Below are 13542 nucleotides of genomic sequence, written 5' to 3'. Positions count from 1 at the left end.
TGCACTGTCTAGTTTGGTAGGATTCCACGTTTTATGTCAATTTAAAATTAACCTTGAAATTTTGATTATTTATATTTATATTAGAAACCATTTTTAATTTGTTCTGTCAACTTTGAAGTCTGAAACTGTTCAGTAATTTTAACAGTAAAGATGGGATACATAGAGCAGGGGACATCTGGAAGTTAGAGGCAATGGGAAATTAAAATTGACCAGAAATGGTCRTTAGCAGGTTAGGGAAAGAAGTCTAGATTTGAAATAGAAGAGAGGCAGTAACTAAATAATCACATTCTGGTGAGAAGACATAGAACAAAATTTATTGTTTATTGACATATATCCATTTAAAATTGAACACTGCAAAGCTTATAGGTGTTGTAACTGACCTCTATCACTTTTTTGTTTTCCTTTTTTCAGATTTGTGCCAATGTGATGGAATACTGTGAGTCACTAATGTTACAAAGTGCCCCCACTTTTCAGCACACTGTTTGTCTGTTTACTCCCAGCCTGTCAGAGTCAACCAACAGAGATGGGCCTCGTCAAGGTGAGTTGTTGGCTTGCTATTTTATGACACTGAATGGTGACATTTGGGCTAGTAAAAGGTAATGTATCAGAGSGTGTTGTTTCACGAACACTTCAAGCCATTTTATGGCTAGTCATTTTCTTAGGCTGGAATAAATGCTCATGCAGCGTTGCACTAGGCCAAATAAGGGAACTAATYCAATTTAAAACAAATATGGCCAAAGGTGGGGTTCTCCTTGCAGCCTTAGAAACACATGCATCAGTACAAGAATGTGGATGTAAATAAATAGTRTAAATTGAAGGAAAAAGAAGATGAAGATGTTTATTTTCAGCAGCTATGCTAGACTGGGACATGTGAAACTAGGGCCTCATTTATGACATGCAAGATGTGTTTTGTTGCCGACTGGAACTCTYCATTATGACACCTGGCAACTATTTACATGTGTTGTCATGCAACTGAATGGTTAAAACATTTTAATAGTATGTCACTTGTGTCTTGTGATCTACTTAAGTTTCATGTGCCAMACACTGTACTGTACTATACTGACTACCTCAAAACTTTTCTTATAGGCTTTCATTTGTATTACTTCTGCACAGAAATACAACATAAACTTGTTAGTGCTTCCATATCTTTCATTAATTTAATGATAGAGAGGATATCTTACTAATTTTTTGATTTTTTTTCTTTTAATTTAAAATCTGATTTATTTTARCTTAGTGATCTTTTCTAGATACACAAGCAGCAGTGGTCCCCTACTGGCGACTGCCTGGTTTGGGAATTATTGTCTACCTCTTGAAACAGAGCACTAATGATTTCTTCAGTTACTATGATAGCCATCGTCAGAGTGTTAACAAACTGCAAAATGTGGAACAACTCCCACCAGATGAAATAAAAGAGGTAACAGTTCTGCTGACTCAGTAGGTTTTATCCCGAGTAGTTAATTGTGTCTAATGGATTACCTATTTCTTTGAACTTAGATAGAGACATAGCCTTTAATAACGACCCCAAAGCATCTTAGGAAAGTAAATGTTTGCAGTTCTTGTGCATGTCCCTTTCTAATGCTGAAGAAAGGATCCATGGAATCGGTAACCTAAAATCCTAGGGGTGGGGTGGGGTGGAGAAATGGAAGGCTTAGTTTTGTAAAACTTGTGAGTGATTCAGTTATACCTGAAAATTGTTGATAACACTTTGAGGCTGCTTGTAATTTATTTTTCTCGAATAAATGTATGTAACGTAAACAGCCTTAGTATCTGTAAGTTTTGCATCAGTTTTTGCCAAGATGACTGAGTAAGAGAGAGAATGGATACTTTGTGTGGAAGAATGACTGTAGTGCTATCAGAATGAACTAATAAACTGATTGAGATCCCAAATGAACCTTTTCCTTGCTAGAAAAGCTCCTTTGGATAGCATTTAATTTCTTCATTTTTTGGTTAGCAGGGTTTTATAAGTTAAAAATAGAGCACATCAGCTTGGAGAAGTAGTAGCTGACAGAGTTATTGATAAGTAATTTTATTTCTTTATTTCCTTTAACACTCTATTCTGATTTGCTACAATCTTCTTTTTTTCTCTCTTCTTATCACAGCTGTGTCAATCAGTTATGCCAGCTGGGGTGGACAAAATTTCCACTGCCCAGAAATACCTTTTGGCAAGACGGCGCCTGGTGAAGCTGATAAACAACCGAGCCAAGCTGCTTTCTCTTTGTTCTTGTATCCTTCTAAAATTGAAATAACCTTCAAGGTGATGCTGTAGAACAGCAGAGAAACAGGATCAGGTGCTTTTTACCTAAATACCAGTTAGGTTCCTCACCACTTTGAAAAAAATACTTCTTGTAGAGGGGGACTTCGTAATACTGATAGTATTACAGGAAATTGTTCTGCTATTGTAAATATTTTCAAGTTACACTGAGTGGAAGATGAATGGTATTTTCCATCGTATAGACTTTGCCAGGACATTCTACAGCGTTATGTTGGAGGAGGTATTACAGCCCAGCTCTTAAGTTTAGTATCCAGGGCCACTACACATTTATACATATCTGTATAAGTGTCATGGAAGAAGTACTTCAAAAAAAAGAACTTTGAGGTGCCTGTTGGAGCAACTAGAGTTCAGTCTTGTGGTCAGCTGTACAGCAAACCATAGTAATTTTATGGAAATAACTAGTCATGCACAAAGTCATTGTCTGTAGAGGATCAAAGCTTTCCTTTGAAAAAGAGAGTTTTAGGAACTTTAGGAACGATGTACTCTTGCAAATGTATCTGTTGTAGCTTAACATATTACTGCYATCCCCAGCTTTATAACATCTGCTTTAATTCACTCTTTTGGTAACTRTCATTGCAAATCAACTGAACACTTGTACTCTTGCTCCAGTGCAGTGTGCTTGTCCTCAGAGTGAGTGGCAGTCATTTGAGCTAGCTAAGCCAGCATTGCACTGAAGCAGCTAAGGAGAGTGCAGGCGATCCATTACCATGCCATAGCAATGGGGGGGTGGGAAGCTTCTGCTTGGAGGAGGTGACAGACAGTTGAGGTAACATCTTCAACTGTTTCTTCAAAGTGTTTGTGTAAAGGTGCTCATGTAGAAGGAGTACCGTCTAAAGGCAACAAACTTAGACTCCTTCACTTTAGATGTGTGTCTACAGATATTATAGAAACATGTCTTTTCATTCTTTGGCGTCACCTGGAACACTATCTACTGCATTGCACGCCCACTGATTCCCAGGACCCACTGCAGTCTTCCAGGACATCATTTAAGAGAGGAAGACTGCAAGGTAACACTTCTCAAATGTCAAGGTGCCTTTGAATAGCTAAATTAAAACTGATTTGCTACTATTAATATTTTGCCATTTATATATAATAAAAGGATTTTGTTTGGATTTGGACATACCCTTGGATTTTCCTCTGCAGTATTGGTAATCCAACTATTGTTGACTGATAGACGTTGAGATTTTATTTATTATGCATAATCTCCAAAGAAAAATGTAATGAACTATTTTTTTAATTCTGTTTTCACATCAAGTGAAGTTCAAGTAATCAGATCAGTGATGAAAATCAATGTATATGAAAATACTTTTAATAGAACTATCTAAGATGAAATTAAGAACTAAAATGAAGACTGGTGTTTTTTTAAAGTATTTCTGGAATTGTAGGCACCATGATTCACCAAAAAATTTTMAGAGTGTTGAATTTCAGTAAAAATCAGAAGTGGAAGGAAGTCAGAAAGGAAGTTTGAGGAGGAGCTTTTTACTTAAAGTGCCATGTCATGTGGTCAAAATTACTTATGGCGCTTACGCTGATGATTTAGAGAGAATATGCTTATTAAAAAAAAGTTTCATTTCTGATACCATGGAATACTGTATTTTAAACTCATTCTATAACTTGATGTGGAGAATATGATGTTGAATAGCCAATACAATTTCTCGTTTCTCAATTTTTCATTTTCTATTACTAGATTCTTTTGGTTCAGAGCCTAATTTGGATTTCAGCAGTGGACTGAATCGAGTGAGCCAGCATGACATAGATCAGGTGAGATATGACAGTCTTCTCTATTGAGAGCAGTCTGACTGTAATTTTCCTTTCTCTAAACAATTTGCTGTAAAGGTACTGACAGTTCTACTGCCATTTGTGCACAAAAAACAGTTTAGTCTCAAGTACCATTATTAATATCCAGAATTGTGAAACCAGATCTGAATTTTTTATGATGAAGCTTCTGTGTTTACTGTAGCTGAAATAGTCAGACTGTTCAATTCCTTAGACACGTGCAGAGATTGTGAAGTTGTAATATGTGGTTAATCCATAAATGCTTTGAGTGATCACAAAACATCCATGGAAATGCTCTTCATTATTTCATTTAAGAAAGAAACGTAAGAGTAATGCAAGTAATACTTACTGGGGGGAACAGAAAAAAAAAACATACACTTTTGAAAATGATTGAAAGAATAATGCAAGGTAAAGGGCTTGACAAGTAGCTGATGATGGATAAAAGGACATTTTAGAAACGGAAGACTTTATATTGTTGACTGCAACAAATTTCTGTTTCTCAGCTTCAGATTGAAGCCACCAACAGTTTTGGTGAATCTCTGCAGAAGAAGCTCCTGGACATTGAAGGGTTATATTCTAAGGTTCGGTCACGCTACACCTTTATTCAAGCTCTTGTTAGACGTATCCGTGGTGTCCTAAGGATATCAAGGACCTAAATGACTCTTACATGTATTGCCTGCCCCTTGAAGCAATGCACAAGGGCAGGCTTTCCAGATCATTGGATTTTCTAGAACGTACATTTTCTAAATAATGTCCAAAAATATTTTGTTATTTTTTTTCTTACCTCCAATGAATCAGTTTTGTGTATTCTTTCCTACTGCTCCCGACAGTAAAAATAAAGAATTGTTTTAAAATGTGTTGTGATTGATAAAAAAAYTTCATACAAGGAAGAATCCTAACAGAGGATGTAAAGGAGGCAAAGGAAAGAAGCTCTACRACTGTGATTCCATTACATCTATGGATGATATTTTCAAAGAAAACTGAAAAGATCTGGGTCTGTTCATGCTCTTCATGCTTCACACACAGATGTAATGAAAATGTGTTTCAAGTCTCAGCACTTGCAGACAGAATGTGTTTGCTCTCTACGCTAACGACTTGTGAAAGGACATCATTTTGCCTTGTGAGCTACTTGTTTCTGCTCCCTTTCACCCCACCTTTTTTCTAAGTACAAGCTTCCTCCCTTTGTACAGTTCTAGATATGAAAAAGAAAAGGGAGAGGGGGGAAGGCATGGAAGGTGGCTGCTCTAGGCTGGGACGCATTTGGACTAGACTGAGTTGGTTTGTATATCTTGGGGGAGTAAATTTTCTTTATGTTGTTTTTGCTGGAACACGAGTACCAAGACAGAACAAAATGTTCAAGGAGAGAGTCAACATGCCTGAATGGTGGGTTGGTTCTGTAGTTACAGGATATTCTCATAAGAGATTTTCATACCTCATTTGCTCCTATATAGAGTAGTGTAATCACTGCTTATGTAATATGCAATTTGTTGGCTTTCACTCTTASTATACTATCTGTTCTTGAAACCTCACTCCATGCATGCCTTGTAAATTCTGTCTCTCCTGAAATTTCATTACTTAGTATTCACTATTTTTTTAATGATTTTATACTTATTCATATAATTAATACGAATTATAAATATCCTTTTTGCTGGGATGGTTATAGCCTTGCTATCAGATGACAATTTGTTAGCTATTCTCTCAGAATGGCTAGATATTAGTATTTACATAGTCAGATTCTGTCGATTATCAACAGCTTTCATATTCCTCCACCATCTTAGTGAAAATCAGGAAATGATGTACAGTTTCTTATTAAAAGGAATGTAATTTGGGGATTCTGCTGGCTAAGAGCACTTTACATTTTGGCAAACTTCAATATGGTAGTTGACTGATGCTTGTGTAGTATTTTCTGATACATCTTAGGGGGGACGATGCAGGCCTCAGAGACTGACACCATTATTTACCTTTTGGAAATCATTCTGGGTTGCTGAGAACTCTGACTGTTCCRGATGTTGAAAGTTAAACTGCTTTACTGCACAACCAAAAACATGGGTGCTGTAACACAGCCAACTCTATTTACTCTCTTGGTATAATGTATTTTGTAATCTGTGGCATTTTTACTGGATTTTTATACTGCGATAAGCTATAGCTTCAAGTAAGTAGTAGCACACAATAGCTGCAACTCTTATTCTCCCCCTTTAATCGCAAAGCGGCCACTTCTTTTACTCCTGCTTATGATGATGTCGTTGGTCATGATACGCCCTGCTGTAGTAACGTTTTGCATATGATAAAGCAATGTTAAACTAGACATTTTTGTACAATAGGGAAGCTTATTTAAAGTTTTCACTGTGGAAGTTATACAAATATACAAGGCTGCTTGGTTTGAAAGAGTAGTGGTTTACATCTGTCTACATCATGCTGCAAGAATTAAGAGGATCCCCCACCTTTATCCTCTGCAGTTCGTGTGGTGTTCATCAATCTGTCTTAAAAAAAATGTACCAGTATATTTTTATATCTGAACGAAGTTTCAAAGCCCCAACTACAAACAGACTTTTAAGCTCGCGTGACAGGAAGGGAGGAGGAGGGAGGAAAAATGTASCGCTCGACTCAAGCAGCAGCCCTCCTTCGCGGTGCGCGTTTGAGCCCTGCGGTGGGCAGGGCGGGAGAGGGCGCTGCAGCCGCCGCCGCCTGCGGGAGCGCGGGGCCGCGCCGCTGGCACCGCCTCACCGCCAGGCCGCGGCTGCCGCGCCGCAGATTCGCCGCGTTTCAGTCCACTGTGCCTTAAAAAAAAAAAGAAAAAAGAAAGAAAGAAAAAAAGAAAGAAAAAAAGGAACTCCTTTTCTCCTTCTCTTCTGGCTGCAAATTAACGGGCAGGGCGAGGAAAGCCCCGCGCCCAGCCCTGCCCCTCCTGGCCGTGTCGAAACGGCGCGGCCGCGGGGCGGGTGGGGGCAGGGCGCGCCTCGTTTACTCGCCGCGGCGTTCGACGTGGAGGCTGCGAGCGGCGGCGGCAGGGCCGGCGGGACGGGACGGGACGGGACAGGGCGGCCGCGGCGCGGGGCGGCGGCGGCGGCGGCTCGACATGGGTAAGGAGGGAGCGGGCGTGCGGGCGAGCACGAGGCGGCAGCCCCGGCGCGCGGGGGCGGCGGCCGTTGGAGCGGCGCGAGCCCCCCCCTCCYCCGGCCCAACGGCCTGTGGAGGCGGGAGGGGAGCGGCGAGAGCAGCCGGGCGAAGCTGCTCGCGAGGAAGGGGGAGTGGGGGCGGCTGGGGAGGCCGGAGGGGGCCGCAGGCCCTGCCCGGCTGCGGCTGGCAGGGTGCCGTTACACGCGGAGCGCGCCGGGCGCTCCAGCGGGCCACGGAGGCAGTTACCGCCCAGCTGCGTTCAAATCCGTGCTCGAAACGGGAGGCCGTGATACAGAGCGCAGGCTGTGTGGGCTGGCGTGTGCCCAGCGTGCGGGTGCTTCCCGTTTTGGTAATGCTCCTGAAGGGGCTTCGGGGGCACGGAACGCTTTTCGGTGATTTATTACCAGATTTCCCATGACGAATCGTAGGAGCGAAATCTCACAAACAGGTGTTTCGCCAGAGGTCACAACACTTTTGTTTGCCTGACGGACTCCATATGTGTGCCGTTCTTTTAATAGCCTAAGCGAAATGGGTGCAAGAATGCAGTGGATTGTTAATGGAGAGTTAATTATGAAAACGGTTTTTATAGTAGTAGATAGAATAGTAGTAGCACTGCTAATATCTGGAAGTTAAATGTAACATAAACCAGTCCTATTAAAGATCATACTTGGACAGCATTTTAGTGTGAGCAAAACATATAAAAAGAGGGGATGAAGGAAGTCTGCCATTAACCCAAATTATTGACTATTTGAGAGGAAGGAGCCATCTTCTGTTAGGCTTGTGGCACACGTATTTGCTTTCCATGCAAAATGTTCCTGTCAAAATACTTTTTGCAGCTTTACCTTTGARTTATGTTTATGCTTCATTTAGTTCTGTTAAGGCTGTTTGCTGGTCAAGGCACTGTTTGAAATAGGCACTGTGCAAACATGTAGCAGATGGTCCTTGATACCTTGTCCTTATTTTATAAGTCAGTAGTATGCATGGTTTCTGTGATGGGATGGGCTTAGAAGAAATACAGCAACCTGGTATCAGTTTGTACTCCTTATGCATAAAAACACAGCTATCTTTTCTCTCACAAAAAAAGGCATCACAGTTACCTCAAAAGGCAAACACAGTGAATAGTTTCTATCAAAAAGCTATTTGAATAATATTTTGGTTGTAAATTTTTATCATCTTTGATATATTTATCAAAGCATGATCCTAGCTTTTTTGGTATTTTATTACCTTTTTTTCAGAGTTCAGATGGATTTACAAAATTATTGTTTAGCACTAGATGCATCTTTTATAAAATATTAGGAAAAAGGTTTCATCATTACTGACTCAGAATATTACTATTGTTTCTCTGCTTATATGTTTAATAGGCAGAAATCAGACTTGTGTCTGGCCCCAGGTACTACTACATAAACGAGATTTTTGTGAAAAATAATTTTGAACAAAGACATCTTAGGTCAGTTCCTAGACTTCTCTGTAGCATTAAGTTACTTAGTGATTTAGTGCAACTGCATAGTTTTTAATGGACTGCTAAATGTACATACTGGTTTGCGCTTCATTTTAAGAAAATGTAAGTGGATGGTGCTGAGGGAGACCATAAACTTTAGGGAGAATTCTTTGGGGCCTAAGACTATATAGTCTCTTGCACTGAAAAGATAGAGGCCTATAAAAAACAAAAAAGAAGTTGACTCAGATTTAGACAAATGAGAACAAAGGAAAAAATCCTAACTGCAAAGAGGAAGCTTGCTGTGGCAGCAACTTGATTTTCCTAGGTAAATCTAGGATAAAATAGTGATATAAAAAGAGGAAAATATAGTGTGGTTCAGCATACACATCTAAGTAACAACCTGAGCCAGTCTGTTTTCACTGAAAAAAAAAATATATTGCTATTCAGTAAGATACCAGGTCTGTCTGTCTTTACATACTCCACATGAGTATGTAAAGCTCATACTCCATATGAGCTAATTTACACTGAAATAGCTTTCTCTTCTATTTTTTGTAGGGGGCTTTTTTTCCACCATTTTTTCCAGTTTGTTTGGAACTCGAGAGATGAGGATTCTCATCCTGGGATTGGATGGAGCAGGAAAAACAACCATTCTGTATAGATTACAAGTTGGAGAAGTTGTTACTACCATTCCGAGTAAGTGATCAATCTGTTATTTAAAATAGCTAATTTGACTGTAGCTCTTGTATGCAGGCTTTGTCARCTGACCTTGCTACATGCTTACTTCACAAACAAAAGGACAGTGTGTTCTTGGAGGATTGCACTGTTGTATTTAAGGGCTTTCTTGCATAATGGTATTACAGTGTACAGTATAGAAAGCAATATTTTATGCTATCCTGTTGATCACAAAGTATTTGACCATAAAAGAAGTTTATTACTATGATTTGGTAGGTTTCTGTTGAGAGGCAAACATTCAGTAAATGGTAACTATTGACTATCAAAGTCTTTTTCTCCAAACGTAGCTCTAATGTGAATTTTAGAGATTCTTATTGAACCCAGTTTCACACCTTTTAAGTTCTTATTTTTTGTTATGTAAACACTTCTTTTTTACGCAGAAAAGAAGAAATGCAGATGGTTAACTTTASATGTTGTAGAAAGTTAGTGTAACAAAACTCCATGTGAGATATGAAAAGATGATACTTGAAGAAAAAAATTCATTGATTGTCTTAACAGTATCACGCAGTCATGTCCATATATTACAAATACTGAGATGCATGTGCCGAAAGGATCGAAAGGATCCTGCCAGGATCATTCTGTGTGACACACAGGGCGGGGGATGCTGGCTGTTAAGTCCTCATCATGTCTCTTGGGTTCCTTCTGTTATTTGCTTCTTCATTTTGTGTTTCTTTGGGTTGACAGGAGAAGGAATGGCATATGTGCTGGCATATGTGATGTGCTCTAACCTTACTGCCATCTTCTATATGTCACAGTAGGAGATCTGAGATGTTGTCTGCGGTGATTTTATGAGCGTGTAGGTCTTCTGGTCTTAACGTAAAGAACACATCCCCTAGTATTTTACTACTGTCAGTTATGTACTTGGTTATTAAAACAGGCAGTTATTTTAACTGTTGTTCTGTTTCTTTTGGTGCTTTTACACACACTTCTGTTCATACTTCATTTGTAGCAACCTTTGTATTTGTTACAAATCTCTACAGTATGTTTATAATAAGCTTTTATTGTTCAAAGGGTAAAGCATTATTTTGAGTTTGTTGGGGCAACTTCTCAAGGCTACTGGAAATTTCCAGGCTTGAAAATTTTAAATAAATGCTGTAATATTCATAATAAAAATAAAGAAAATCAGTAACAGTGAAGTTGCTTTACTTTGTTGCAGCAATTGGCTTCAATGTTGAGACAGTGACATACAAGAATCTGAAATTTCAAGTTTGGGACTTGGGAGGACAGACAAGTATAAGGTAATAAATGTATTTCTTAAAAGTTATAATTAAATTTCTCTAAAAAATACTGAGGTCTTGAAATTCTGAATAGCTAGCACTTCTGAAAATTGGCTCCGTAAGTTTTAATCTGGCAGAATTCAGTTAATGCAACCTCTGTTTTGGACTACATATTGGGGAAAAAAACAAGTAAACATGTTCACTTGTAACCGGTTTTGTTTTGAAAAATCAGTTTGTTTATGTAGTTTGTAATTGGGCAGCATTCTGAGAAGGTAGGGAGTCAGTGATATAACCCTCCACCCCCAAATTTTAAATATTCACATTTTTTAAGAATGCTAAGATAAAAAAACTTAGGTGTAGATTAATTCTTTTCTGAGTAGTGAACTATACAACTTTTGTAATAAGTGATCATACATGCACAATTATAGTGATCTTCTTTTTGAACACTAGTTGGTAAAGTGCAGTGCCACTTACTTTCCCCCTTTTTAGCTTCAGTAAGGTAACTTGGAAAAGGATGATTTGTTGTGATCTTGAATTGCCTGACCCACCTGTACAAAAAAGATTTCTTTTAAGTTAGCATTTTTAGATGACTATAATGATAACTATGGCAAATGATAATTTTAATACAGCTTGTTCTACAGAAGCTAATATAACTATTTGCAGAAAGCTCGTGTTCACAAACTTCCTCTGCTGCCCTGTCCTTCAGAGGTTTTGAGCTGATGCCCTGCAGACTAATTCCTCAAATAAGTCTGTCCCAAGAAGTTCTGCCCCTTCCCTGTTCTCAAGGCTTATCGTCTTTGTTGCTGTTGAAAAGTACTATTTATTTGTAGTCTGTTGCGTAACCTTTTGAATACACCTTCTAGTTGCTCCCTTGGGCCTTTCACCCCAGAGACAGTTTCTGCTTTTTCTGAGCAATCTGTTTTCCGTTATCTGGCTAAAAAAAGCACTGTTCCAACTGCAGTTATTTGAGCAGTTTTTTTTTCTCTTCTGCAGACCCTATTGGCGGTGTTACTACTCAAATACTGATGCAGTCATTTATGTAGTAGACAGCTGTGATCGAGACAGAATTGGCATTTCAAAATCAGAACTTGTTGCTATGTTGGAGGTAAGAAAACAAGCATGATGTTTTTTTATCAGTAGAATGGAAATTGAGAAATTACAAATCTTTTCTGGAGCTAATGTGAAACTTCACTTTTTAGTCCCCAGAATAGAGCCTTGCAACATATCTGACTGAAAACCACTAAATACACTGCAGATTTTTAAAGTTTTATATAGTATTATCTGGTCTATTAGTTATATTCAGCCTTTTGGTCACATGGAAGCTTACCTGTCCGCTACTACCGCTGCTCAGTACTTCACTGGTGGCAAAATCAGGGGTTCAGGGAGGGATATCCTACTACTATGCATTGAAACTGAAGAACATACACAGAAGAGAAACATGAGTAATGGAAAGAAGGCATGAGTTAAAGAAGTAAAACTTTTTTCCTAAATTCCTGCAAACTTTTTGATATGCATTGTTAAATCCAATTATTAGCTTGTTTGATTATACAACGATAATCAGCAAAACCAACCTTGTTTTGAAATTGTTCCTATGTGATAACATGCTAGGCACAAATAGAATTGAGAGTATGTCACTCTTGCTCTGAAGAATTTTCTATAACAAAAAAATCAGCAGACTGAAAATCATTAGATTAGTTGCTGAAATTTCATGTATGGGGTTTTCTCTGCATAAATAATGTAAAAAAATCTCTCCAAGAACTTGCGTGATTTCCCCCTTAGGAAGAAGAGTTGAAGAAAGCCATTTTAGTGGTGTTTGCAAACAAGCAGGACATGGAACAGGCTATGACTCCCACAGAAATGGCAAATGCACTTGGCTTACCAGCTTTGAAGGACCGAAAATGGCAGATATTCAAAACTTCKGCAACTAAGGGCACTGGGCTCGATGAGGCAATGGAATGGTAAGTGACAGGATAAATTGTGCTAGCTTCATTGGAATCTAGTGAGGACAAAAGGGTGAGCAAGAGCATAAGCTAAAAGTGAGGAGTAAGCATTTTAGGACTTGCCCATTCACATGCATCTAGCTCAATCCATGTTGCTCTGGGTACTAAAGAGCCAAATAAAACAGAAGTCCAAAGAGAGAGTAGTTTACTCATATATATATAATGTCCTAAAGATGTCTCAACATATCTGAACTGACTTCTGAAATAAAACTGACTTAACCTTTTTCCTAGGTTGGTGGAGACCTTGAAGAGTAGGCAGTAATACAAAGCTGACTGTAGCAAAGAAGTTTTGACTATATCTAGCATCCATCATTCTGCAGTCAGATACTTTCAGGCCACAAATACTTGTAAATACAACAGATTGAAAATGACTCCTATAAAGTGGATGCCTCTTTTCAATTATAAAACTGAACCAGGTGAATGTCTCTGTACATTAAGATACTCCATTTCTTTCTTTGTGTTTAAGTAAGTATATACTTATGTTAATTTATATGAAAATCTTATTGGGTGAGAAAGTTTTATTTTTTTTTCTCCTCCCCTCTCCATTGGTGGTTTTAAGTTTGAGTGGCTACTTATTCATGTAATTAAAACACTAATAAAATTTGGAACTGTCAGCAGTCCAGGCTGATTTCTGCAATTCACTGTGAACTTACTTACAGGTGTGGTGCGTGGTACAGGCTGCTTGCTTACAGAAGCTAACTGAAGTTGAACTGACATCTGTTCTAACAGTGGTGTAGCTGAACATTTAAAGAGGTTATTTTTAGAAAGACAGAGAAGGGAGGAGTTTCCTTTAGCTGATGCTGTGATGGCTTCAGAATCTCCCCGTGCAGCTAATGGTGTTTGAATAAATTAGAGCAACTGAGATAGATAGGTACATACTGTACCTGTAGCTGTTAAAATAGCATTTACTTTCTGAAAGGGGGCAAAAAATGATTTCTGCAACTACCTACTGCTCTGATGTGCCAGGTTGGGCATCTCCAAGCTTAGCCA

General features: G+C 38.8%; 2 protein-coding genes across 2 annotated transcripts in view; both read left to right on the top strand.

Annotated features, from left to right (window-relative positions):
- NUP205 (nucleoporin 205) overlaps positions 1–4902 on the top strand; it is a 51323-nt gene extending 46421 nt beyond the window's left edge. Inside the window, exons 38-43 of the mRNA XM_085321377.1 lie at positions 412–538; positions 1248–1414; positions 2100–2223; positions 3151–3279; positions 3960–4033; positions 4552–4902. Coding sequence (XP_085177503.1) covers positions 412–538; positions 1248–1414; positions 2100–2223; positions 3151–3279; positions 3960–4033; positions 4552–4704 — 774 coding nt within the window. The 3' untranslated portion in view covers positions 4705–4902. The remainder of the gene's footprint in view (positions 1–411; positions 539–1247; positions 1415–2099; positions 2224–3150; positions 3280–3959; positions 4034–4551) is intronic.
- Positions 4903–7008: 2106 nt separating this feature from the next.
- ARL1 (ARF like GTPase 1) lies at positions 7009–13166 on the top strand. The gene is made up of 6 exons (XM_085321353.1): positions 7009–7128; positions 9159–9296; positions 10492–10573; positions 11546–11657; positions 12332–12510; positions 12784–13166. The coding sequence occupies exons 1-6, from the start codon at positions 7125–7127 to the stop codon at positions 12812–12814; spliced, it is 546 nt and encodes a 181-aa protein (XP_085177479.1). The 5' UTR covers positions 7009–7124; the 3' UTR covers positions 12815–13166.
- The last annotated feature ends 376 nt before the right edge of the window (positions 13167–13542 follow it).

Source organism: Rhea americana, unplaced genomic scaffold, assembly GCF_003343005.1.
Source record: "Rhea americana isolate MKP2758 unplaced genomic scaffold, rheAme1 scaffold_69, whole genome shotgun sequence".
In the NCBI taxonomy this organism is placed as follows: Eukaryota; Metazoa; Chordata; class Aves; order Rheiformes; family Rheidae; genus Rhea; species Rhea americana.
Note: the sequence above shows the minus strand (reverse complement) of the source record. Positions and strands in the feature narration are given on the sequence as shown.